The sequence below is a fragment of the Mesitornis unicolor genome, unplaced genomic scaffold, assembly GCF_000695765.1.
Source record: "Mesitornis unicolor isolate BGI_N332 unplaced genomic scaffold, ASM69576v1 scaffold20993, whole genome shotgun sequence".
In the NCBI taxonomy this organism is placed as follows: Eukaryota; Metazoa; Chordata; class Aves; order Mesitornithiformes; family Mesitornithidae; genus Mesitornis; species Mesitornis unicolor.
In genome coordinates this window covers 1-26,267 of record NW_010174881.1, presented here as the reverse complement: position 1 = coordinate 26,267, position 26,267 = coordinate 1, and the positions used below count along the sequence as shown (strand labels likewise).

Below are 26,267 nucleotides of genomic sequence, written 5' to 3'. Positions count from 1 at the left end.
ATTTGAAAACCTGAATTGGTATCAGTGAATGAGGGCTGTAAGCTCCTCAGTGAGTTAGAGCTTCTCCTGTGAAAATCACCATAAGTGATTCCCTTCAGAGCTGCTTAAAGACACTGGTCTCATGTCAGGAAACTCCTATTTTGCAGCTTTAGATGTACCTGTTCTACAAGTAAATAAACCTCGTATCTTTCAAGCAATTAGTTTCCATACCAGTTAGAAAACCAAAATTAACTCCAAAGAAAATAATCTTCAGCCTCATTCCAAAAGAATTATACTTCTATTCTCAGCATAGTATTCACCTTTGCATACTAATTTCACTAATCTCCATTCACTGGGTGATTAGAACAGTAAAGAATCTGCTGGGGATTTCTCTGTGGTTGCACACCAAATATGTCTGCCTGATCTGAAGGACAGGAATGTTAATGCCGGTTTGAATGAACAAGTCCTTAAATGATTCCGTTTAATGCCTGCATTTGTGAAAGCTTTGTTTGCAAAAAGGTCAAGAATGTTTCTTATGCACTGATCATCATTTATGTTTTGGTCTTCTAACCAATGCTTCCAAATTGGCAGGCCCACCCCATACAGTGCCGAAAATGTCCTTCTCTGTCCTTAGGGCAGCTTCCAGTGGCAGCTCTCTTCCTGCGGTCACCACTGCTTTCACAGCCCGAATCACACTGGCTGGACCCTCTGTGTACTGACTCAGCCAGGCTCGGGCTTCTTCTAATGCTCCGGTTTCATCTGGAGATGAGAGCGTCTCCTCGGAGAGCCCAAGACACAAAGCTTTCTTGGGGTCCACCCTGGCAGCCCCACTCAGCAGCCGGAGGGCAGCTGTGCTGCCCACAATCCGCACCAGCCGGGCAGCTCCTCCCCAGCCTGGCACCAGACCCATGTGCTTCTGGACAAACCGAATTTCACTCCCAGGCGTCATCAACCTGTCAATAAAGAACAAACAAGCAGTGGTCAATTCCTGCATTGACTTCTGTGTTCACCTGCACTCAGTTCTCTATTTTCTCCTCCTCTCTGCTTCCAAAGCTGATAGAAATTGACAGCTGGTTATAGCCAGAGCTGGAGTATCTTCATCTTCACACTGCCTGGGGCCTTAAGCTTCAGCTTTTCGCCCTCCTCAAAATGAGATACGTAGGCTGCCACAAGTAAAGATGCTTAGTGCCCACACTGACACCTGTAGCCAGAAGTCAGTTCCAAAGTATTTGAAAACAGATTGCAATGATGGAGGGCACACTGCACACTTACTCAACAGTGCCAAAACTGCCTTGCCTGAAATGCCTGAAACAACAGGGTTCAGGGTAAAATCCAAGCAAACTAATGCACAAAACATATTTCTTAAGAGGTTGGATCATGGTTTTACTACCAAGGAGGTTCTGTCAGCAGCCTGGCGCTTGATTATAGCATAGTTGGGTTGGTGGATTTTTTTTGTTCTGTACTTTCGAGGGTCCATGTGAATTTGATTTCTAATTGCCCACTACAGCATGGGAAGCCAGGATGGATGCTCCACTTCTGGCTCACAACCTATAATAGAATTGCTTTCTATTTATGCCTTACAGGGTGTAATAGAATTGCTCCTCTACAGAAGGTAGAGTCACATCCCTCTTTTCAAAGATTTCACATCTTTGCTGCTTTTCTATAGTCTGTCACTTCCCTTAAGAACTCACCCTAGGGCTGATTAAGCTATCTCCCTGGAGGAGCTCTGCTGCAGTGAATTGTACTCTCTCTGCAGTGTTCACACTGACGCATACTAGGTTCGTGGAAAAAGCCTCTAGAAACAGAAATATATAGAAAAGATGTATAGAAGCAAACCAGTACTTGCCCTTTCTTAAGATGATGTTTTGCAGTGTGGTTGCTTGCTGCTGCTTATAAGACAAGGAATGTAAATCATACTTCTGAAGTATGATTCTACTTCAAGCACTAATTGGCTTTCTGAAGATAAATCATGAAGCACTAAGGTCTACACACAAGTCTATGTCCTAATAATGCAGTTTTCTGCCATGAAAATACCGAGGTGAACAGCTTTAAAAGGAGAAAGACAAAAAAACCTATAAAAATGCAACTACTTCTAGGAACCCACAGTTCCCAAATCTGTTTAGTTATTGTTAATTTTAAGTTTGCTTGGTTGCTTTTTTCTTAATCAGAGCACCATCAGCATTCATGCCATGCTGTAAAGCACTGGGGCTGAAGAGCTTATGCTTTATTCTAGACCCAACACAATGCACAAAGGCAACAGCTGACATGCCAGATTGCATGAAAGCCTTTTTGTCAAGATAGTGGAAGAAGGCTGTGTCACAAAAGGAAGAGAGCAGAATATTGCAGGCGAGGAAAGGCTTTTAGCTAACATTTGCAAGTGCTTCCCAAACCGAGCTAATCTGGGAGCTCAGGTCTCTCCACAAGGAAGATTCTGCAAGAGTTCCAAAACTCCTTCACTGACTCAGCTTATTTTGCAATTTGCTGATACCTAGTGTCCCCCCGGGAAAGCAATAATGAAAACATTTTGAAGGGTTTAATTCTAGCTGCGCTAAGCAATGTGAAGCATTAGAAAAAGAAGCGGTCATATGCAGCTGGGCATCTGATGCTAGGCAATCTCCAGGCAGTCTCACAAGACAGCCACCGCAGGTCAGTGAGACAATGTTGCGTTTGTTGCATCTGGGAAGTTGAGTCATTGCACTCTGAAGTTCGCTGGGGAAGTCAAATTTTATATTAGAAGCACAGCTGATCCATCGGCACCAACAAGAAAAACGTTGAAAACATTTAGTATGTGGGAAAGGCTCTGTTACCATGTGTAGTCTTCACCTCCCTCAAAGAAAATGGAACCAAACACGATGAAAGGAAAATAAGCTATTGACAGCTAAATCCACAGAGAGACTGTGAGGCTGCAGCTTCCAGGACCTCATTGGGATTTCCCTACAATGCTCCTTTGTATAAGATCCACAGAAAATACTGAGATAAGTGGTGGTCAGTAGAAGATGTTGGACTGCCTTCAGGCTTAAGAAATGTATCTATATTTTTTCAGCCCATTCAACTATGGATCCTCTCCTGAAGGCACACCATTTCTTACAGAAACCCCACATCGCACACTGATAGGTCCACCACTCACACTTCGAGTCCCCATGCCCAAGAAAGCGACAGAGACCCGAGCTCAGACCTGAAGAGGTGTATGCTGCTGCCAAGCTAGCCTGGGATCAGCCTCTGAACATCACCAGCTGCAGCTTCGCATAAATATTTCTCTTTTTATTTTATGAAAAGAATTGAGTCTACCTTCTGAGATATGACAGATCTGATCTCCCATTAGATGAATTTATGTAAGGAAAGTACATCAAGCATTACTAAACACAAAAAGAGGCAGACATCAAAAAGCTGAAAAGACAGAAGTACCACTCTATACCTGAGCTGTTTACACCTCATTCACATAGAATCACAGAATCTTAGAAGTTGGAAGGGACCTCAAAAGATCATCCAGTCTGACGCCCCTGCCAGAGCAGGATCACCTAGACTAGGTCACACAGGAACGCGTCCAGGCGGGTTTTGAATGTCTCCAGAGAAGGAGACTCCACAACCTCTCTGGGCAGCCTGGTCCAGTGCTCTGTAACCCTTACAGCAAAAAAAGTTTTTCCTCATATTCAGATTGAGCCTCCTATGCTCCAGCTTGCACCTCCTATGCTCCAGCTTGTCTCAGTACTGGCCCTGCCTCAGACAGAATAGCAGATGAATAAAAAATGAACCCAGATTTTAATCAGTGTGCCTGTTCTTGTCTTCCAGGTGAAGGGAATTAAAATCTGGGTCTCCTGTGTCCCAGGGGAAGGTTCATACTGCTAGCCTCCTTGACACATGCCTTCCCTACCCTAAAATAAAGAAGAAAATCTGTTGCATGAAAATACTGGAAAAATACTTATTAACTGTAATTAATGTAACAAAGTAACTGAAGACCTTACAAGCAGAGAAATGTCCTTCAGAAATGTGAAGGGGTAGCAAAATCCTCACAGTTTAAACTGGAAGTAAGAGATTAAGCTGCTCCAACATTTAGCTGAAACCTTCTTTAAGAACATTATATTTCCATGTTACAAGCACTACAACACCCCTAGAAAGAAAGCGCAGCCGCCATGGGTTGCATCCAATTTTGAGTTAGTCATCTAAAGCAAGCAAGAGCTACAACAAATGTTCCTGCTGTATGTTTTTAAAATGTTCTCAGACGCGCTAAATGTTACAAACCCTCCACCTTTGATTGGAGGATTCCTTCGCTCCATCGTGACATTCCTCCGTGACATCTCATTGCACCCACAAACTACCAACTGTCACATCATGTCACATCACTGAGAAAGCACATGAGAAGAAAACCTTGCTTGCCATTACCATTGCAACCTAACAAATGCCATTCTTAAACAAGTACGCTTGCTCCCTGAAAGATGGCACTTGCTGTGAGCTAACAGTTCTGCTTTCCTTTGCTAAAGTATTTCCCAGCTACTTGAAGCTGGAGCATACACAACGAAAGCTGAAAATGCAAGCAAAAATGTATTTTTTCAGTATTTCATACCTGCTTTTTATAGTTACTGAGCTGTTCCAACAGGTATAATCAGTTCCTTGGGCAGAATTAAGATCTGCGCTGGCTCTTACCTCATCATTTCCTGGACAGCAAGGTATGAATTATATCCAGCATTCTGACAAGGCAAAGGCATGAATGAAGTTTACTAGGGAGGGACAATTACCATCCTCTATTTTATACATTTTTAAAGCTCCTACCACTATGTTTCTGAAACCCATGATGGTAAAAAAGGATGCCTAAAACATTAAATGTGTTGTCAGCAATCTGGATTTTGTTCCCATCCCTGTTTGAATCCCAGTGTCACGTAAGGACACATCTCCTGACTTCCAATCTCCTCCTTCTCGTTGGCGTGAGGCTAACATACCATGGAAGGAGGCAGCTGGCATCATGCAGGGCTGCAGCACCTGGTTCTCAGCTATGGCTACACAGTGATACATACAGAGAGGGCAGCCAGAGCTGCAGGAGATGACATTTATCTCCTTCACAAATGCTTCGGCCTACTGCTCTCAAACTGCTGATCAACATAAATAATAAGCAAAGCTTATGCCTTGGGCCACAGGAAGTTCCCTCACCAAATCTGCTAACTTCTATAAATTTTAGTAACACTATCTATGAGGTGATTGAACCAACACAATGTGGAAAATTCTCCGAAACACAGAATCAAAGGCTCTGGGATACAATTAAGTTACATCCATAATTTTAACATGCTGTAGAGCAAGAGAAATAGAAAATATAAGAAAATTTCAAATACAGCTAGACATCTTTGCAAAACACAGATGCAAGACATCCAGACACATGAAAAGTAATGGTCATGGTCAGCCACATGTGCATTTTGGCCAATAGTCGATACTCGGTGAAGACAGTAAGAATACAGCGTTGATACCAAAGGCTTGCAACCAACCATCCAAACCACACATGCACAGGAAAAGAGAGACATTGAAGAAAAAAGAAAAACACCAGGAAAATGGTAACAGAAAGGCGACTATCAAGGGCCAAACATTTGTTTTATCCAGCAAACAACAGAAGAGCAAAGTTGAGGTACAATCCAGTCATACACTTTCCCCAACATGTCTGTTTTTTTCTAATACACTCATCAATATGGCAGTAGCTTAATTACCTCTTGTTAAATTAACAGCCATGCTATGCTGACATGTGGGCAGAACAGCTTTTAAAATACACATTGCTGGGGAGTGCAAATTCGAGAGTATGTTAGAGGTCAGGTATGACATTATCTGTGGATAGTGTTTATCATGCAAATAGAACTTGTTTTGCCAGGTAAGCATGAAAATTCTATGACCTTGCTTGCAAATGACAGCTCAGGTGGTTTAAACTGGTTTAGGATTTTGTAACTTTGCTTGGCAAGTCCTACCAGGACCAGCCACTGTGGCAGCAGCTCTCAAACACATGCTGCACCTTACGTGAGCAAGAAAGCCAGAGTCCATTGACCACTTATACCCTGTTCTCCCACTGCAACTTCTCAACACTCAAAATACAGTCCCTGTCCCATCACTTCACCTGCACCCCATAGTCTTACTCCATCTTCCTTATACTTCTTCAGCATCCCAAGGTGGGATTGGTGGTGGGTTCTTGCAGCAAGTGACTGTGACTCAGGCAGCACATAGGGCATTACACAGCTAATATCTGTGATCTGATCTCCCTTCTCCTCTTGATGTATGCATCAAAAATAAAAGTGCTGCTCTTACACAGAAAGTGCTGCTGAACACATGCAGCAGATGAGATGTTTTTAGTCAGCTAGGGTGTTACAGTAAGTTAAAATGAAAGGAGAGTTGTGATTGTTGAATTTATAGCATCAGAGTAAGAACTATACTACCTGTTCCTTTATCTGTAGAACAGAAGCCATGATTTGTGATTAAACAGAAATCCTTTATTTCAGATTGGTCCCATACACCACATAAATCATGTAATATCTTCTAGGCAGCATACTACATATCTCTGCTTTGCAAAGGAAAAAAAAAGCTTTAAAGTGGACAGCTAAAACACAATAAATCTTCAGATGAGGTAGAAGTGGATAGCTGGATATGAAAGTATTTCTATAAAAGAGAGAAGTCACCTTGAGTCTTTCACTGAAGGCAAAAGCATTGCCACAGGCATCTAGAGTTCAGTACAACAATAGGATCCGAATAGCTGTGACCTCCTGTACTATCCATCATGGCACACGAAAATCAAGGTCCATCTGAGCCTGAGGAGATGCAAGTGTATGAAAGGGTCTTCAGCCAACAACAGGACAAAGGTCTTCCTACAGCCACAAACGGGCTAAGCAAACCTATGATCAGCAGCTGCAGCATATGCTGGCAGCATCTGCCCTGCCCAAAACCCCAGATCCTGGTGGTCTCCTCTGATTCCTCCAGCCCCTTTGCTGCAAATGCAGACAGACAATTCTGGAGCTTCATTTCCTTGGCTTGGACAGGTATGCCAAGGGCTCCTGCCCTGGCAAAGGGCAGCCCTGCAAGCCAGACCTTAAGAAGCAATTAAATGGGATTTCAAGTGCTGTTAGCCTGAAGTTTGGGCAAGGACCATCGCACAGGGAGTCAAGCACTGCTGCAACTACATGCTATCTTGAATGTAACACATAGTGCGGTTTGGAAACCTCCAGGCTAGCTGCCTTCTCCCCATTTACTTAGCATGGCAGGTGGCCCTGCAAGTTTAAACATGTACCTAGTGCTCAATCCACCTCTGATATCTGCATTCCAAATCTTAAGAGTCAGAAAGATACACCAGAGATCACGTACCTTCCCATTAATATATCTAGAAGTTATACTCTCCATGACACAGGAAAATATGTTAATCCACCTATAAGAAACTAAAGAACTTCTTTAGCATTAAGATACAAATTCTTGAGCTCTCATATATGAATACTTCTTGGCAACTTGCTGCAAAACTCATGCCTACCTGCTCCAGAATCTTTTAACAAAGGTAATTTCTGAGTATAGCCTTGAAAACAAGACCTGAATACGAACCAACATCTTGACATCTTCACAAAGCCACAGAAAGCCTGAAATTAAGAATACTGACTGAAGTTAAGCCTGCAGTTCATGCCTGCAGAGACCTAACCTGGAAACCTACATACTGATAGTTAATTACATGACAACATTGTGTTCTAATAGTGACAATTTGTCTTGTATAAGTATTTAGTCTCTCAAAATATTCTTAGGACCATAAATCTTACTGGAAAGGCTAGAAATACTTTCATCAGTATTTAATTGCAGAGTGTACAGGGTTTTATTTTTAATTAAAAAAATAGTTCTAGCCTTGTTCAATATTCCAACACACAAGCCTTCCATGGTTATTACAGAAACTCAACTTAAAACAACAACTGCATTAACTAGTCATTTTTGCAATAAAAATGAATTTTGAAGCAGCAAGGTACTGTGGGAAGAATATTCTGCAGAAAAAATATGCAATACTATCCTAAAATAATTTAGCTAGTCAGCAATGCTGCTGATGAGCAGTTTCCAGTCCTTACTTCAATTTTCGTGAGAGATGCTGTTAGAATTAGACCCTCAAGTATAAGACAGTCTCCTCCAAAAAGCAAGCTGGGACTAACTAATCCGTCTCTGCCTATTGAGTGCAGTGCCTCGTCAGTCTCTTTATCACTGCACCATCAAATAATTATCTAGGTACTCTGTGAAGGGATTATCTAGACAAAACACATGAAGATTTTTCTGAAATGCAGCTATCTTACTAGACTCTCTATCACCAAAAAACCCATCCTAATTCTCTGAAACTATTAACAAGTGGATTCATACTGAGAAAAGTTAGTCATAATTTGACTTATCCTTCAACCTGACTTGATTAATTGGATAGGCTTTAAAGGATCAAAAGACTCAATCATACATTTAATAAAGAACTCCTTGCTAATTATACTTAGCAGATATTTGAACTATAATAATGCAGTGAATATTGGCCAGCCATGACTGGTCTGCGCTTTCCTAGCACAGCTTGCCAGTATTAATTCCCGCTGCTCCGCTCCCATATCTTCTCTCTCATGGAAAGCTTCTCATGTTTCTGCCCTATGCAGGAATGATGAGTAAGACCATGAGACATCACAGCCATTGCTGCTTCAGAGCTCTGGCTACACAAAGTGAGACTTTCGAAGTGAAAATACCGCAAAGCCTACAGAACTAAGGATTTGTCCTACATGCTTTTGGTAATAGTCTGTGCAGGCTGGCATCATAAAAACAACCCTCTAAATCTTTCCTCTCTCTGAAAATCCTTTAGTCACAAATTTTCACTTGACAGATGCCTAAATGGTAACCACTAAGGAATATAAAAATGAAGATGAAATTATTTAAAAGAGTCTGGGGAAACTATGTCCCTTGTGCATATCTTAGATACAATTGCACAAAGTGGCTCTGCAGCCCCAAATGTCAACAGGGTAAGATAAAATTGTGCACATTAATGATCTCTACCATTTATCAGGTTTAATCTGTAACCTCTACTACAGGAATGCGACGAAAAGAAGTAGGTCCAGCTACTATTTTAATAAGCCCATCAGAAAGTCAACCCTCTCAAATCAGCGATTAAAACAGAACAATAAACCTTCTTTACTTGAGGTTTAAATAAGTTAAAATCATGTCCAACAACCAAAATAAAAAAATCCTACTGAGCCTCCCAAGTACAGAATGTTCTAGGCACGCTCTAAAACTCTGTGTCAAAGGAGTAGGCTTGATGCCAACCTAAGAAATCTCACCAACATGAAAGCTCACTTTTCTCACAGCTCTTTTCAAATTGCCTTACAGATTATATAGAATTTTATTTATAGTTACTGAATTATTTTGTAACCCTCTTAGTGCATCCATTTTCCCCTCACTTGCAACAAAAGCTAAGAATCAAGGTTTACATAAAGTAGCCCAGGAGAAAATATCTCACATCTCCTGAGCACATGTTGCCTTTACCACCTTTCTTTGCTGCCCTCCAGTCAGACTTTCCAATGCATTTTATGGAGCCCAAAGAATCAGGGTCAAAATCCAATTTTAAAATAGACCCTAATTACAGATGTATTTTCCTAAGCAAGAGTTAATGGTGGTCTGGGTTGGCTGGGAAACCCCAGGCCACTTCCCAGAGGGGAGCAGGTGGACCTAAACAATGCAAGATGAACTCTTCAAAGGAAACCTTAAAATAGCCATTTATAATGTGACTCTATCACGCTTTCTCACATCAGAGTCATATGAAATGCGGAAGAAAGAATGACAAAGTCATCTTTTCATCTAAAGACATAAAACATTTGGTTGATGCTAAAATTCTGAAAAGTAGAGTCCTAGATCAAAACAAAAAAGGGAAGATGGAGTAACAAGAACAGAACTGGCGGCAGAGAGGGAACACAGAGACATCAGAGAAGAAACTGCAAAACTTACATGAGCCATTTTAGGAGGAATATAGTCTCTAAGAATAAACAGAAACTTAAGGCGTGGATAACTCAACCATTTATTGCTCAAACATTGCGACATTCAATGGAAGATGAGCCTCCAAAAGGAACAGAGTCAACTTAAAACAGTTGCAAGATTACCAGTTTCAAGGGAAGCCACTCCATAGAAGAAGCACAAAAAATATTGTTACTAGAAAAAGATCCTTTGGATAACAGGAGTTAAAGTGCAATAAGCAGATACAGAAATCTGCATGCCCCCAAAACAGCATCGTCAACAGCAAAGTTGGCACCGTCATGAAAAGGTCCATCAGCAGCAAAGAGGAGTATGGTAAAGCAGCAGAGCACACTCTGTGATCCAGCAACACCCAGACTAAAACTGGTCCAGACACGACTGCGTGAGAGCGACCAGAGAAGTGAAAAAAGGTTGATTTATTAAGCATTTCCTTGATCAAAAAAGAGTGGCTAAAAGAGGCCCAGAAAAACTGTTAATCTGAGAGAGGGGTTATGGAAGGAAAGAAACACAGGGAAAGAAGCTGTTGCTAATACCCTGCAGGGGGAGCAGGGCACCCTCAAACAAGACAAGGTAGGTAGGGCCCCTCAAAAGTCTCCTGCAGGTGATACTCACTGTCACACTGGCTTCCAATCTCACTCTACACCAGAATCTCCCACAAATTAGCTACAGATGGAGATCCACCCAGCAGACCTGGATTAAGGTCTAATTCTTTACCTCAGGCCGACATTTTCTTGCCCATAGCTTCACAGAAGCCAGAGAGAGAAAAATCATGCTATAAAAAGCTACATTTCTTCCAAACGGGATAAATGAAGCTGAATATTGGAAACTACAGAAAAGCTTTTTCTGTGGAATGAAAAATTGAATTAGATGACAGATCACAGGGCAAGAAATAGAGGCCCAAAAAAGGATGACGAATTAACGCTTCACAAGCAGTATTAAAGGAAGTAAGACAAGCCTTTTTTTTTTCTTTTCTTCAGTAATTTTTCAATAATCTGACAGGAAATAAAATTATTTGGCCAAATCACTAAGTGAATCTGCCCCATTTCCCAGGCTGATGGTTCCTGAGGTCCACATGCTATGCTCACCAGAGTTTCTCACAGCCTGGGGTACAACCTCCCCGTGGCAGGCTGCAGATGCTGGTAGGTGGGCAGCACCGCACAGGGGGGCTATGGAGATGGGGAGAGGGCCAGCCAGGGGCTTGTGTAGCCCCCCCACCGCTGTCACACAAGGCAGTGCATGCTCCACACATGCATCATGTGGCTCCTTTGCAAGCTGCCATGCGAAATAAAAGCTGTGTGAGTCACAAACCATTCCCTTGTCCCCACTCTCATACCTGAGCATTCAATCACAGAATCACAGAACGTTAGGGATTAGAAGGGACCTCAAAAGATCATCTAGTCCAATCCCCCTGCCGGAGCAGGAACACCTAGATGAGGTTACACAGGAAGGCGTCCAGGTGGGTTTTGAATGTCTCCAGAGAAGGAGACCCCACAACCTCTCTGGGCAGCCTGTTCCAGTGCTCTGTCACCCTCACTGAGAAGAAGTTTCTTCTCCAATTTAAGTGGAACCTCCTGTGTTCCAGCTTGTGTCCGTTACCCCTTGTCTTATCATTGTTTGTCACCGAGAAGAGCCTGGCTCCATCCTCGTGACACTCACCCTTTAAATATTTATAAACATTAATGAGGTCTCCCCTCAGTCTCCTCTTCTGCAAACTAAAGAGACCCAGCTCCCTCAGCCGCTCCTCATAAGGGAGATGCTCCACTCCCTTAATCATCTTTGTAGCCCTACGCTGGACTCTCTCCAGCAGTTCCCTGTCCTTCTTGAACTGAGGGGCCCAGAACTGGACACAATATTCCAGATGCAGTCTCACCAGGGCAGAGTAGAGGGGGAGGAGAAATGAGGAGACTCAGAAAACAGCAGAAAAAAAGTAAATTAAAAGACCTTTCCCAAGTGAGAGAGACAGACATTTTACAATTATACAGTTAACAATAGAGTCCTCAGTCCACAGGTGCTGCCTCGGATCTGTCCGACAACACCCACTGTACACACATGGGGAAGGAGCAGTGAGGTTCACAAAGGCTTATGAACGCACGCAAGGCTCATGTCAGAATTTAAGAGCACACAGAACTGAGAGAATAAACCAGATAGTTACACCAAGGAGCTGTAATTCCCCTGAAGTGTGCAGTATTAACTCTGAAAACAGCATGAATCACCGGAGCCATAAAGTGGGACTGAAGCCCCATTGTTCAAAATGCAACACCTGGATCCTCCTTTCTCCCCACAGCTGTATGATGGCAATCCACGGGGTACCACCCCATTCCTCTTCCCCTGCCAATGACCAATGTCTTACCAACACTCTCCTCCTTTTCTAACTCCCAGCTGTGACTCCATTTGTATTACCCTGGTGTCAATGGGTCCCAGTCACAGGCATACTGCAACCGCCATTACCATACAATTATTTTCAGAGTGGTTCTCATCTTGACACAGCACTCGGGTCTCACCCATGAAGCAGGTTTTAGCTGTTCTTTACAGGCTGCCAAAGTCTCAATACACAAGTGAGTGATCGCCAAAATAATGCTCACATAAAAATTACTCATGCTGGAAATCTAAAATGTTACATGAGCCGTTCCTTCCAAAAAAGGAACTGCAGCTATTTGGATTTCATTCAAGCAAACATTTTCAACAACAGATAGGTCTTTTAGACTATGGCAAAAATTTCCATTAAAAAAGATCCAATTATATTTTACCAGATTATTTGGTGAAAAAAGACCACTTATAGGTAAAGGTGTTTGATAATTGCAATTGTTGGTCATACCCAAATGCCAGTATTCATCTAGAAATCAAAAAAGCACACTGGAGCTTGTTTTCAAATTGAAAAAACTGTATTTTTTTAAATTATGTGCACACAATCATGCAGCATATACCCCTGTGTTTAAAACCTCAGTTTCCCAAACCTTTATTTCCATCATACATGATTTATTAAGACCAAGAAAACAGAAGTGTTCTGGACCAAATTCAAAAGTCTCTTAGAGCAGGAACACGTCAGTCAGATTCTTTGCACATCTCTGCTGCTGATACAGAAAGGGGAGGGGGAGTTTCCCAACACTCTGCCTCAGAGCTTGGTATCTAAAATGTCAAAAAGGCAAAGATCACCTCATTTGCCTGAACTCAGCCGACTGGAAAGGAACAGCATTTCTTGACATCACCCCTAAGAGATGCAAGGTTTGAGTTGCTCTAATACTTCATGATGGATTTGATATATCGCATTTCTGCAACCCACAGCATTAAAGGATTTAAAACACGTTGTAACATCACACTAACAACCCTTCGCAAGACATGCTTTGAAATTCAGCTGTCTCTGCGTGCCATGCTACTGATGCTACATTTGCACATGCTACACAACAATTTCTGACTAAAGCCATGAAAGATCATACACTTATTTGAAATCACCGGTGATGAAATTATAGTAAGATGTTGCCATTTAGTCAGCATACCAGGTTAATAGTCTCAAGCAAAAAGTACTGTGGGTTTGTTTTTTGGCTTTGTGTGTGTGTGTGAGGTTTTGTTTTGTTTTAAATTAACACAGTGGCTCGTACCTAAGTTTTAAGTTTTCCAGATAGATGTATGATTTCAGAGCTCTTTTTTTTTTGGGGGGGAGGGAGGCCAGAGGGGAGGAAGGCTCACAATGACATGCCTCAAAAAAATGCATTTGCATTGAAATTCTACATTAAAACAGTAACTTAGCTGCTTCATCTCTTTACATTTTAAATACATGGATACACTAGAAGTGCTTAAACATACAACAGTTTAAGCATAATAGTAATTTACTTTACATAAGAATCTGTAATTTGATTTACTTTTACTGTGACTGGCCGAGTTACAGCAGTAGCAATTAACTTCTTACTAACTACAGAACCCAGGAAGAAGTAGGAAGCTGAAGCCACTGGGGTTTACAGGCTGGAACAATCTGCTGTCTTGTTTCACACAGTTTTGGGTACGTCTGGAAGAAACAGGAACACAGAGGTCCAGCCAGAAGGCCTCCAAATCTTCACTAGGGTATTGGGCTGCTTTAGATTAGAGGGGGAATGAGAAACAGGGCAAAGAGGAAGACTTGGAAGTTGCAATTGTGAAGGCAATGTTTACAATCGAAGTAGGCTGAGATCCACACAGCAATGCCTGCTTACACTTGCAAAAAATCCTGGGAAATTGAGTCATTTGGGGAACATTTGGTCATTTCAATGAACAGTAACTGACATGGATGATTACCCTTCAAATACCTGCAATGTTAATTATATTGCTACCTGGAGTGTTAAAGAGAGGAAGAGTTCATCTTTTTGTAGTTCTTCAACAGGACTGAAAAATGAGAAACATAACAGGAACTCTGGTAAACATTCTCTGGAAGCTGATCCAATGCAGTTTAAAGCTGTGGCTTCAGGGGAAACTGAGGCTATCTAACAGCTTCCTAGAGCCAAAAGGACAAGATTGTATTCCCATCCCCTCCTGTTCTTTGTCACTCTCTCCAAGAAGCTGAGTTCCTCCTCTACCTTGGTTCCAGCCATTACTATATCCTTTTACTAACAACTTTAACTCACCATAAGAACAGGAAATATCTACCCTTTCTGTTGCCTTTTCACAAGATAATTGACTCATACAGGCACCTTCATTGGTGCTTGGCAAACCAGAGGTAATCAGTGAGCTGCGAACAGGCAGCAGAGACATCCTTCTCCACATCAAGGTGAGCTGTTCAGGCAGTCAGTCCTTCTCATGAAGCCACAGCTCAACATAATCCCACCTCAGAATCAGTAGACTGAAATATGTAAGTGCTTCTCAGAATTCATATTAGCCAACATGTGCTGTTATCAGAATATGTATTTACCAAAAAAAAAAAAAAAAAAAAGATTATTTTGGTAGGAAAGATCAGCAGTGGAGAGTCAAACTCAAACACCTGCAGGCAATTTATCTAAACTGGGGATGAGTCACTTCACAGATACAAGTATAATGGACAATTTCAGTGCATTTCTAGTCTTCTGAAACAAATTCTCCTTGAACCTCAAATGCTTCCCTGCAGTGTACTGACAGCCTGGTGTCACAACAAGAATCAGCATGGGTCCAGCTCTGCATTCCCTAAAATTTGTCTTATTTAAATTTTCCACTATTTGGACTTTCTCTGATTATTATTACTGTGCAGCAGCAAATCAGCTGCAGACAGGATTGTTCAACAGAAAGGATATAAGATAGCATGGTAGAAGTGGTCTAAAATGTAGACATGTGCTGATAACAAAAATCTCATTCACCCAGGATAAGATGGTTTTGCCTCCCAAAGAAAAGGAATCAACTTGGAATTAAGTAAATCCCTACAAAAAGGCAACCTCCGAAAGCAAACTTCAACTCCAATTCATACTTCATTGCGGTTATTTACATTTCCAGTAAAATCAAACAGTGTTAAATTTGAACTGTAGACTATGTAAAAAAAAATCCTCTTCCTGGAAGATTGTAAACATATGACATTCAAACCCAAAAGAAAACTGGTAATAAAGAAAAAACCCAATACCAGTCCATAAACACAAGCCCAAAAATACAAGCTCTCAAATCCATTTCTAGCAGCGCTGCGATTACTTAAGCAGATGTCAGGCAAATATAAGAGCAGCCTTCTTAAAGGCAGGCAATGTGAAACTTCTAAAACCATAATCCATTCCTCTGAAATTTCATCAGAAAATTGTACTAACAAACCTCCCAGGGCTCTAAAAATGTGAAGTGATGCATGACTGCAATGAAATCCTAAAACTGCCAACTGCTTTGAAGGAGGTTTTACATATATATGTGTGTGTGTATATAAATATATATTGTACACGTACACACACACACACACACACAAACACATATCTATTAGAGAGGAAAATATTACATAGTTTAAAAAGTGATCTATGGCATATAGATCATAAGCACCTGCAGCTGTGAGAACCCACTCTCAGATCTGGCTACAAATTCTGCTCCTCATGATGAGCAGCAACATTACAGAGCCACATTTAATGAAAAGTGCTTTGTCAGCCAGGACTTTGCAAGAACTCATGAATATGTGAGCCCCATATCCCACTACAATCACATCATGCTCTGTCCAGTGAAAAGAGCTACTATGTACTGAGGCACCCTTATTTCAAACAGCAGCATCTTGTTTACCTAAAAGCTCCTCCTGATAACTAAAAGCCAAGATCCTTGCATACAGTGAAATCTTTCCAAAGAAGCCAGTGTGCTGTGGTCTGACATTCTGAAACCTATTATTGGAAAAGCTTGCTGTGGAATACTAATGTCTTTACAGCTTCCCTCCTCTTCATTTTTAAAGGAGCAACAACTGAAAAGTCATAGTGGGCCTACATCTATGTAGCGGTTTTATCTTCTGCTCCTTTCATTGCATATAAATTACATTGAATGCACTAAATGCATGCCTGTAAAAGCAAACAAACACAAGTTATCACAAGAATACACACACAAAAAGCTGTTTGATACAGTGCATTTCATTGTATCTCTTATTTTCATTATATCTCTAATGTTCTGTTTAATGGAATGTGTCTAATATTTCAAAATTTAATACTAAGCATGCCTACATATTTCACAAAAATATAGAAAACATTTGATTAAAAAGCAGGAAGGCCAATTTTGTATCAATGCAGTATTATTAGCATAAGTTTCTTCCCTTGTTAAAAGCCCGATTCTGCCATTCCAAAAGATACAGGGCAGAAATCTGTCCAGAAAGCAAATACCTCTGTAAAAAGCACCATTGATTTAAAAAGTAGGATACTGCACAACACTAATAAGAGTAATGAAACTGGCTCTTTGTGATTTAACTGTGCAACATCAACTACAGATGAAGAAATTATAGATTATTTATTAATTTTCTAAAAAAGAATACTGCTGCCTCTACCCATGAGCCCACATTGAGGTCAGAGAAGTAGGTAGCTTCCCATCTTTGCACCCCCATCCTCTGCCTGAAGACACCACCTTTTAAATGGGATTCACATAGCAAAGGCACACCTCTATTTTGACTGCAGTAGCATTAGAGAGGAAGAAGGGTAGGCAGGGAGATACTGTATCTTTCAGAAGCACCTAGGTACAATGGAAGTCCATTTGTCAAGTGATGTAGGACCAAATTTTCAAAGTTGTAGATATATCTAAAAGACCGACACAGACATCAACCCAATGAGATTTCTCAAAGGTGAATTTTCTCAGAGACTGCTACGTTCATGATAATTGCACAAATAGTTTCATTACCAAGCTGTCTCTGCCCCATATCTAACTGTTAGCTTATTGCCCAACAACCCACTACAATTCCTTAACCAAATCTGCCAAATCAGTTCTCCTTAGATTCATGCACTGTGCAAGTACAAGATACACTTCAAGTTTCTGCACATGGGGAACTCGGAACAGATGCTTCATTTCAATTCTTTGTAAAAGTGCATCACTGAATCCAGCATCACGGTCATTTGTGCACTTCACTGAAATGGCTGCAGTGTCATGCAGAACAACATACACTGACATTCGGCAGCAGAACCCATGAGCCATCTTCACAGGCTCAGAGAGAATACTCAACTGTGGCACATCAGAAAAAGTCTGTTTCTTGAGACTGTACTAAAAAGTTCAGCTGTCCAAACAAGTTTTATACCTTCATGGTTTTACGTTACTCAGTTTTACAGAAATAAATGAGATAAATAATTACTGTGCCAGAAGGCTTATCTTCCCAATTTTCATATCTGAAAAAGTCTGAATGGATTTTAATCACCTTTAATTACTTGTTTGGATCATGGTTTTGTTTGTTGTTTTTTTTCTCCAATCACATGTTTTAGTATCTTTATAAGATGTTGCTTCTTATGGAGAGTCATACTGCAACAACTCATAAAGCAGCTAAGATTGAAGATGATGTTTTGAGAAGACCTTTTTATCTGGATCAAAGGTGGAGTGACCCAAGATGCTTTCACTTTTCATCACTGCCTTATGCCAGCAATAAATGTGCTAAGGTTCATGCAAGCCTCCCTAATCCAGTTTTAAATGAGCTGGCTTAAAACAGAGTAAGAGACATTAGCACAAGAACTGCCACTGGAAGATGGTTTAAGATATTGCTGATATCTTAAACCATCTCAGCTATTTTAAAATTGGATTTGTCCACACCTCTGCTTCAGTAGAGATGTGCTCTGGCAGCATGATGCACATCTCAGAGAAGGTGCGTAAGCCATTTTGGTTCAAGTGAATCACTTCAACAATATCAGTGTAGTTAAAGCAGTACAAACTGGCAGAGATAAAAATAAGAAAATATTTCAGGCCAATACCAAGCACTTTAATAGCTCACATGTTAACTGTGAAAAATAGAAGTGGATCTGAAAATTCAGAATTAAAAGCAGCCACAAATCATTCATTCTGTTCTTTAAAAAAATAAATTAAAAAAATGTAAAAAAAGTCCAGACAGTTTATTTAAGGAAGAAAGCAAACCTAACTTCTGTTCTTATGTTCCTCTTTTGGCATCTAGTGACTCAAGACAGAATACTTGTTCCACTAATACCTACTTATAATCCTCAACAAAACCCAGATTTTGTCCCCCAGTATTAAAATTCTCCAATTCGGGAGCAATAGCAGCACAGAGTATGTTTCTCTAACTTCTTGTTATTAATTAAGTACCATTTGTTGCTCCTAAATAGCTAGTATTTAGTTGCACTGGATGGGTGAGTTAGAAAGAAGGAAGAAGAATCAACAGCTGTAGTTATTATGAAAATTATGGTAGCACATCAGAGGAATTGCAGCTGCTCAATTCATGCAAATAAGAGCTACTTGACAATGACTATAATTACATAGTATGTCAAACAACATAGCTGGAGTAAAAGTACAGACTACATATTTTAGAAAGCCAGAAGATTTCCATTTAATTATGTCCACATTTCCTAAACTCTTATTTAGGGATAACAGGATTCACTTTGTGTCACTGGGCTCACAGCTACAGAAAGGTTTCCCAGGTGCATTTTCCTGCCAGCGCTGCAGCCATCAAACACGGTACCTCTCTGCATGTTTATTGGGCATTTCTAATACAGCCTGTACTCAGAGGCCGCACTCAGAGCTGGGGTTCCAGTTCACTGGCTGCTGTGTAGGTATGAAGAAAGATCCTGCCACGTTTAGTTTCAAAGCAAAGGAAGATTGCTTCTGAGTGGCTCAGACAATGCAGATACCATCTCCTCTACCCAAAGCCTGTTCCTGGTACGTGGAACAGCACTGTAATGCTCTAGCTTGCTTAGTATTACTTTTGAATGGAAGTACTTTCAGATTGTTTTGGATAGTTTCTTTCCCACTTCAGGCACCCAGGCCCTCTTAAAGAGCACATTTCCTTCTCTTAGATTAAAACATCACTAAAAGCTCCACATTTTCAGAGAGGCTGTGCACAATCCTCATACTGTTACATCTGCAGGCTGTTTGCACATTAGCAACTGTTTAAATAAAGTGACATTTTATTATTTTAGTTTCTCCCAGTTCCTGTTCTGCATTCAGTCTCTTTAATTAAAGCCCTCTGTTTTTCACTAGTTGTTTCATGCTGGCAAATGCCTGCACCTGCATGAAAGAAAAAAAAAAAACACACAAGGACAGAATCTCATTTACTTTCCTCTGCATCTCAAACTCTTGTTTTGAAAACTGTACGGCACAAAGTTATATTACAAATAATAAACCAAGAACACAAAATACCAGACTAATGGAAAGTTTTATTTATTTTTCTTATGACAGCCACATGAACAGATACAAGGAGATATACAAATCTGCCGTCCTCCTGCCTCTCATCCAGGGTTGAAAAGTTGGACCCACTTGGTGTATAACACAGCTGGTTACTAAAGCTCCTCACTGCTCTTTTAGTGACTGAAACTGTAAAACCTGACAATAAATAACTCTTCCTCTGTTCTATCAGGAAACCCAAACATTTTTTTCCTGTGAAGTCTGCTGACAAAACCCAGCTCCTAATGCCTCAGAATTCAGGGACCTTAGTGCTGATAAAGTAGTACCTCAAGCTTCCTGCATTTCATAGGCCATTAAGTCACTGACCCAACATGACAGCTACTCAAATTGTTGATCTTACCTGAAATCACATGCTGTGGTAAGTTCTGCTCCTCCTCCGACAGCTCTTCCTTGGACTAGTGCAACACTGATCAAAGGCAACCTACACAAGAGTTTTGAAACCGAAAGGGATCCTTTTAGTCTTCCAGAAATTACAATTTGGATTCAAGTAAACCATATCTATAGTAAAAGTCCAGAAGAATATACTGTTCCAACTCATTGAAATAACTACATCTTTGTGGATAAGTAGCACAATATCAGTTCAACTAAGGCTAAAATGATTATTCCATAATTAATATGGAATCCCAACATGAAACAGCAAGGCAGATATATCAAATGGAATCCAAGTAAAGATCATGTGCTATGTTATGAAAAATACATGCTACAGACTATACCTAAAAAGACTATCTGCAAGAAGGAGAGACAGGACAGTGACACAAGACCCTACACTAATCCAGTACACTACAGAAAGCAGTAGAAAGGACCACAAAGAATTGCATGGCTGGGTCATCTAAAAATAATGAAATACAGCATGGTACCTTCAAGCAGCTTATTCAACAAAACTTTTTTTTTGAGGGCAAAACCATCCTTTAAGGATAGCAACCTTTATTACCTTTATTACCTTTGATGGTACTGCATTTAATCACGTTCAAGGTAATACAAAGGACAGAGGGAAGGAAGAGTATGTAGGGAGAAGCTCTTTCCCCACTGTCATTGTGAAATGAATACGAATGAACAGTGACTGACCTAGGATAAGCCCAGCTCCCTAAGAAATAAAGAAAATTGGTTAGTCCCAGACTTTGCATGCTGATACAACTGTTTTATCTTTTACTACAAAGAGACATTTAACTCACTGAGCAGTTCTGAAACCACAATCAGAAGTCAGCTTCCCAGTCATGACCACATGTTTGGTTTTACTTCTAGTTTAACAGAAGTGCCAACAATTTCTTATGGCTCCCCAGCATCCGCACTCTGATCCATTTGAGGCATCTCCTTCAGGATCCCAGAGGGAGACAGAACCCATCTACAATAGATGTCTCCAGACAGCAATGCAGTGCTCCTCCTAAACTTTAGCTTCAACATACTCTAAGTCAAGACACCTGAGGTGAGGGCTTAATCTTTATACATCTTCCTCTTTGCTTTGCCCCATCACTTTTGATTATACAGAGACTAACCCACACAAATGGATTGTAATTCCATTCCTGAGAATCCCTTACAGTACTACCACCACTACTACTACTACTAAGTCTCCAATCTCCTGGGCAGTTTTACAAAATAATGTTAACTCTAACATCTTCTCATATAGATTATTTGAAAACAAAGAGTATATATCTTCAAAGAGCCCTGAGCAGAAAAAAGACAGGCTCTACCACACATAGATTTAAGAGAAATGTGATTTCTTAAGAAAGCCAGATCTAAAAGAAAGGAAAAAATGTTTTTCAGAAATACCAGATGGTAGAACTGAATACATTTCTGTTATGAAGTAGGAAGATTAAATAAATATATTAAATAAATGTTACCTGTGTAGGCTGCATAAGCTGGCTCTGCTTGTTTTAAGAGAGCTACTGATTTCCACTGAGTTACAGAAGTCAGCTTGAGAAACCTTGAAGGCCTAGACTTCCTTAACTTGAGGTTATCTCCTGGCCCTCCACCTATAAGCCAATAGGGCTTGGTTTTTTTCCTGTTTCAATCTTTAGAAAGTCTAAATGTCAAGGTCTAACTTAAATCCATAAATATCTACTTGATTAACATATGCAAATACAAGGTCTGGGATTCAAAACTACATACTTAAAACTATGTATTTAACTTTAAACATCTTGTTAAAGAGTTAGCCAAAACATATTCCAAACCTTATAATTACTTCATAAAGAAAGGTAAAGAAAATATATTACCTCGTAAGTCTGGTTAAGGTGTTTTGCATAAACATGCACATATTCATTCCATCCTACAAAGAATAGGAAATTAAAAAATGTTAAGTGATCCTAATGTGGAGCAATCAAACACACAGATGAAGTAGACAGGAGTATTCAATATATTTATTCTAGCTGGCTTTTTTCCTCTTTGGTTAATCTTGCCCGAATTCCAGCCCAACCCAATTATACGCAAATAGAAACCCTAATATAATTCTGGTCAAAAAAAAAAAATCAGAACTCAATCAATTTATATGAATTTCACTTTTAATTAAGCCACTGTTTAAGTCATTGTAATACTGAATTTCTATGATGTGGTATTTTACACCATTTGCTCTTAATATCCTCTTCTCACTCCCAGTTAAACAACCATAATGCTGAGTTTTAAGAGTCTGTATAGGATCATAGAGCACTGCATACTTTCTACTGTTCCAAATCCATAACATTCTAGACAAGATACAATTTGCCAACTACATTTTTTCATTGTTTGGGCCAAAAGCATTCCAGAAAAATAACAAAACAAAACAAAACAAAAAAAGAAAGAAGAGACTTCTTATTTCTCTCCTCCTTTTTGTTCTACATCAGTTTGCAAACAATATTGAATAGGGAACAATTGTTCCCCTCTCTTCCAGTACAACAACTATGAGGCTTCAAATAAAATCAGTTGCTGTTAGGTTAAAAACAAGTATTTCTTCCTACAACATGTAGTAGAACCGTGGAACACTTTGCAGCAAGGCACTGCAATCTCTAAATGTCTAAATTAATTCAAGATCAACTAGATAAACTCAGGACAGAAAAATCAACAAAAGGTTATTAAATACAAGGTAACACCTTTAGCTCTAGAAGTATTTGTCACAAATTGCTGGTGAATATTTTGAAGCAAAATTATTATCATCTGCCTTCCCTGCTCTTATAGTCTTTCTCAGACATCCAGTATCGACCAGGAACTCCAAAAAATGACTGGGCTAAATGACCCAGTATGACCACGTTCATACACATACTGAACTGCATACACTGAGCTACATGTGTGCCATTTAATACAGATGTAAAAAGAAGAGACTTTGGACATAATAGAAGTAAAAAAAGAGTAGGCAACAATTTCAGCATGTCTTTAAAAAAGAAAATAAAACACACAAAAAAACCCAACCAAACAAACAAAAATTCAACCCCCAAAAAACCCTCAAAGAAATGGTAGGAAGAAAAAGAACAAACAAACATCTCTTTATTGACATTTCTTGATTTCTAAAACACAGTTTTACAGGGGTTGGCAAGTTAAAGAATCTGCCTTAATTCAAAGCTTCTGACTGGAAAGAGAAGATATGCAGTAAGTCTTCACTACCTCTTGGAACAGGACCTTGAAATGACCGTTGGTCAACTTCAGCTGCTTTACTGTACATTTATTCATGTGGTTCCCAAGCCCTAGTCTGCCCAATGCCAACCAGCATTATGGTGTTTAGGGACAGATATCTAGCAGATATAAGCTGCCATGACAATTGCTACATAGGAACCAGTGGATTCAGTTTATTCACATTAAGGGCCTGGTTGAAAATTTCAGCACATGTTGATTTACAGAGAGGCTTTTATTTATCTCTGTAGCCAAGTCCTACACCCTTTAGGATCAGTAGCAATATTTCAATTCCAAATCAAAGAACAATCAAATCCTCCATAATAGCTGTCTTAACAGCTAAGTTCAAAACCCACACAAGCATACAAGGTACCAGTTCTTCGACAAGGACTTGCAGAATTTCCTACTATAACCATCAGGATGAAGCTGCAAAAAAACCTCTTCAGAGAAGGTAATTTTTCACGTCATCACAGCAAAGCTTCCATTCAAATTAACCATCAAAATCCATACCAAAATCCAAAATGGCAATTAAAGATTAATACCAGAACAGACCAGCTTGATAAATGCAGTTATGACTGAGCAGACAAAAAGAAAGGTCTTCATATTTTCACGTGCCAAAGAGATTAGCATGTATCGCATGGAAAGAATGCCTGCTTAGAAAACACCCTGAAAAAAAATCACAATTACTTGAGTCCTGACCAAGATGCCCTTCAAACCTTCCTGGTAAGAAAAACAAGGCTACTAGTCAGAGTATTTTATCTGAATAAGAGAGGCATTCACTGGAGTCCAGTGGAATAATCATATTTTCAGCTCTTATGCTGTTCTTGAAGTAAGAACAAAATTAAGAAGTAGAAAGTGAGGTAAAATACAGTATGCACTACATATGGAAGAAAAAGATTAATAGTTTGCTGTGAGGCTAGAGGAGGCAAGGAAGAAGAAAGTCACCTTCATAAAGTAGAAAACTGTACCATTGGATTATGCTACAAGAGCTTAGAGTCCACTTTCACTACAGATCGAATAATACTTCCAGACCATCTCCATCTCCTCCACCCTCCACAGCTTACTGCCTGGGAACCTCCATCCTAGGGACTGTAGACAGGGACCAAGGAAAGTGAAATTCCCCTTTACGCCTCTTTCCTCTCAGCTGTCCTTTCCAGGGCTTCTCCTGCTTTACAGCTAGCCAGCTTTTCAAGTCACTCCTGAATGAGGTCATGGCTCTCGGCAACAAGGTTTACAAGGACAGAAAGACAAACATCTTTTTTTTTTTTTTTAGTTCCACTATTCACCTTCTGTGATTTGGTCAGGCAATGTTAGCACTCGCCAAAGAAGAACAGGCAGGGGACCCGTGTTTGTTCGGGGTTAGGAACAACTGAACATGGGAGAAGGAGGATGAGGAGGAAGAGGAGGATGAAGAGGAAGAGGAGGGGCCACTAGGGGGCATGAAAATCCTTCAGCATTCTTGGCCATTGTTCTGCCTTTCCTGTAGCACAAGGAAAGGCAAACTGTATCACAGATGTTGAAAATATAATCTTCCCTCAACCAACTGGTTGAATAAAATACAACTGTTTTCTGTAATAATTAAAAGCTATGAGCTAAAGCAGCCTTGCAAAAAAAAAAACAAACAACAAAACCCAAAACACCACCGCCACCACCACCACACACACACACAAAAAAAAAACCCACAAAAATACCCCAGGAAAACCACACTGGTTCAGGCATGAAGCTATTAACTTCTTTTCTGCCTTAGGGATGCCTGTGGACAGAAAACTTAAAATAATGCTCTTTTAACCTGAAACCAGACAAAACACTTTTATCTGCAGCGAGTTAGAAAGCAGAGTACTGCAAGAATAAAGAACAGCAAATGCTATTCCTTATTCTTTTAACATTTTATTAAATAAACTCTATTAAATCCCACCAAACAGATGGTTTAGGAGTTGGCTATTATAAAGAAATTCTCAGTTCAGGGTAAACAGTTTGAACTTTCCCAGTAGAGAGAAATAGAAAGCAACCATTTTTAACTATTCTTGGGAGTATTTCTGGTGACTCTTTGACTTATATTTCAGTACTAGCATGAAATCTAGATTCTTTGCAGAGAATTTTCAACAAAGTTTTAATTAATACCTATGCAATGCATTCTTCCCAGTGTATCTGTTACAGACTCTAATCCTTACAAGAGCCCTCTCTGCCACTGCAGTGGCTCCAAGTATTTTGTATAAACGTACAGACAGAATATCTAAATGTCATATGGAAGCAGAGACACTGAGAATTACTGAATGCAGAACTCTGAAGGAAAGCCTACATTGCAGATAAGAAAAGAATTGGCCAATACTTTGTTTCAGCTCCTTTTCTGTTCCTATAATGCTAAAATAAGCTGAAAATTTCAGATTAAAAAACCAACAATTCACTTCCCTCGCAAAACACAGATATATCTATGTTTTTAAAATGACCAGTGCTTATAGAATGTCCAAATGAAAACTCTCCAAAGAAAACATTTATATCTACAAAGCACAGTGTTTCCATGTTAAGAAAAGCACACTTCTCATGGTGTTCCACAAAGGAAACAAAGAGCCCTGTACTTTTTGAAAATGGGACTAACCTATTTATTTTATCAGGCCAAAAATATTTAAAATATTGTGAGTTTTTCATATTTAGTTCCATTAACAGAAACAAATAATCGCTAAAGACAAAATACAGAATCACAGAATCTTAGGAGTTGGTAGAGACCTCAAAAGGTCATCCAGTCCAACCCCCCTGCCAGAGCAGGATCACCTAGACTAGGTTGTACAGGAACACGTCCAGGCGGGTTTTGAATGTCTCCAGAGAAGGAGACTCCACAACCTCTCTGGGCAGCCTGGTCCAGTGCTCCGTCACCCTCACAGTAAAAAAGTTTTTCCTCATATTCAGAGTAAACCTCCTATGCTTCAGCTTGCATCCATTTCTCCTTCTCCCACCATTAGCTATCACCGAGAAGAGCCTGGCTCCTTCCT

At 40.1% G+C, this 26,267-nt stretch overlaps 1 protein-coding gene across 1 annotated transcript; it reads right to left on the bottom strand.

Moving 5' to 3' along the window:
* Positions 1 to 526: 526 nt before the first annotated feature.
* On the bottom strand, positions 527 to 21,970 carry ECHDC1 (enoyl CoA hydratase domain containing 1; the record flags this gene model as incomplete). Its single annotated transcript, XM_010181181.1, has 3 exons — positions 527 to 932; positions 20,048 to 20,128; positions 21,918 to 21,970. Coding segments are annotated over 3 exons (540 nt in total), but the record flags the coding sequence as incomplete, so codon positions are not given.
* Between the last annotated feature and the right edge of the window lie 4,297 nt (positions 21,971 to 26,267).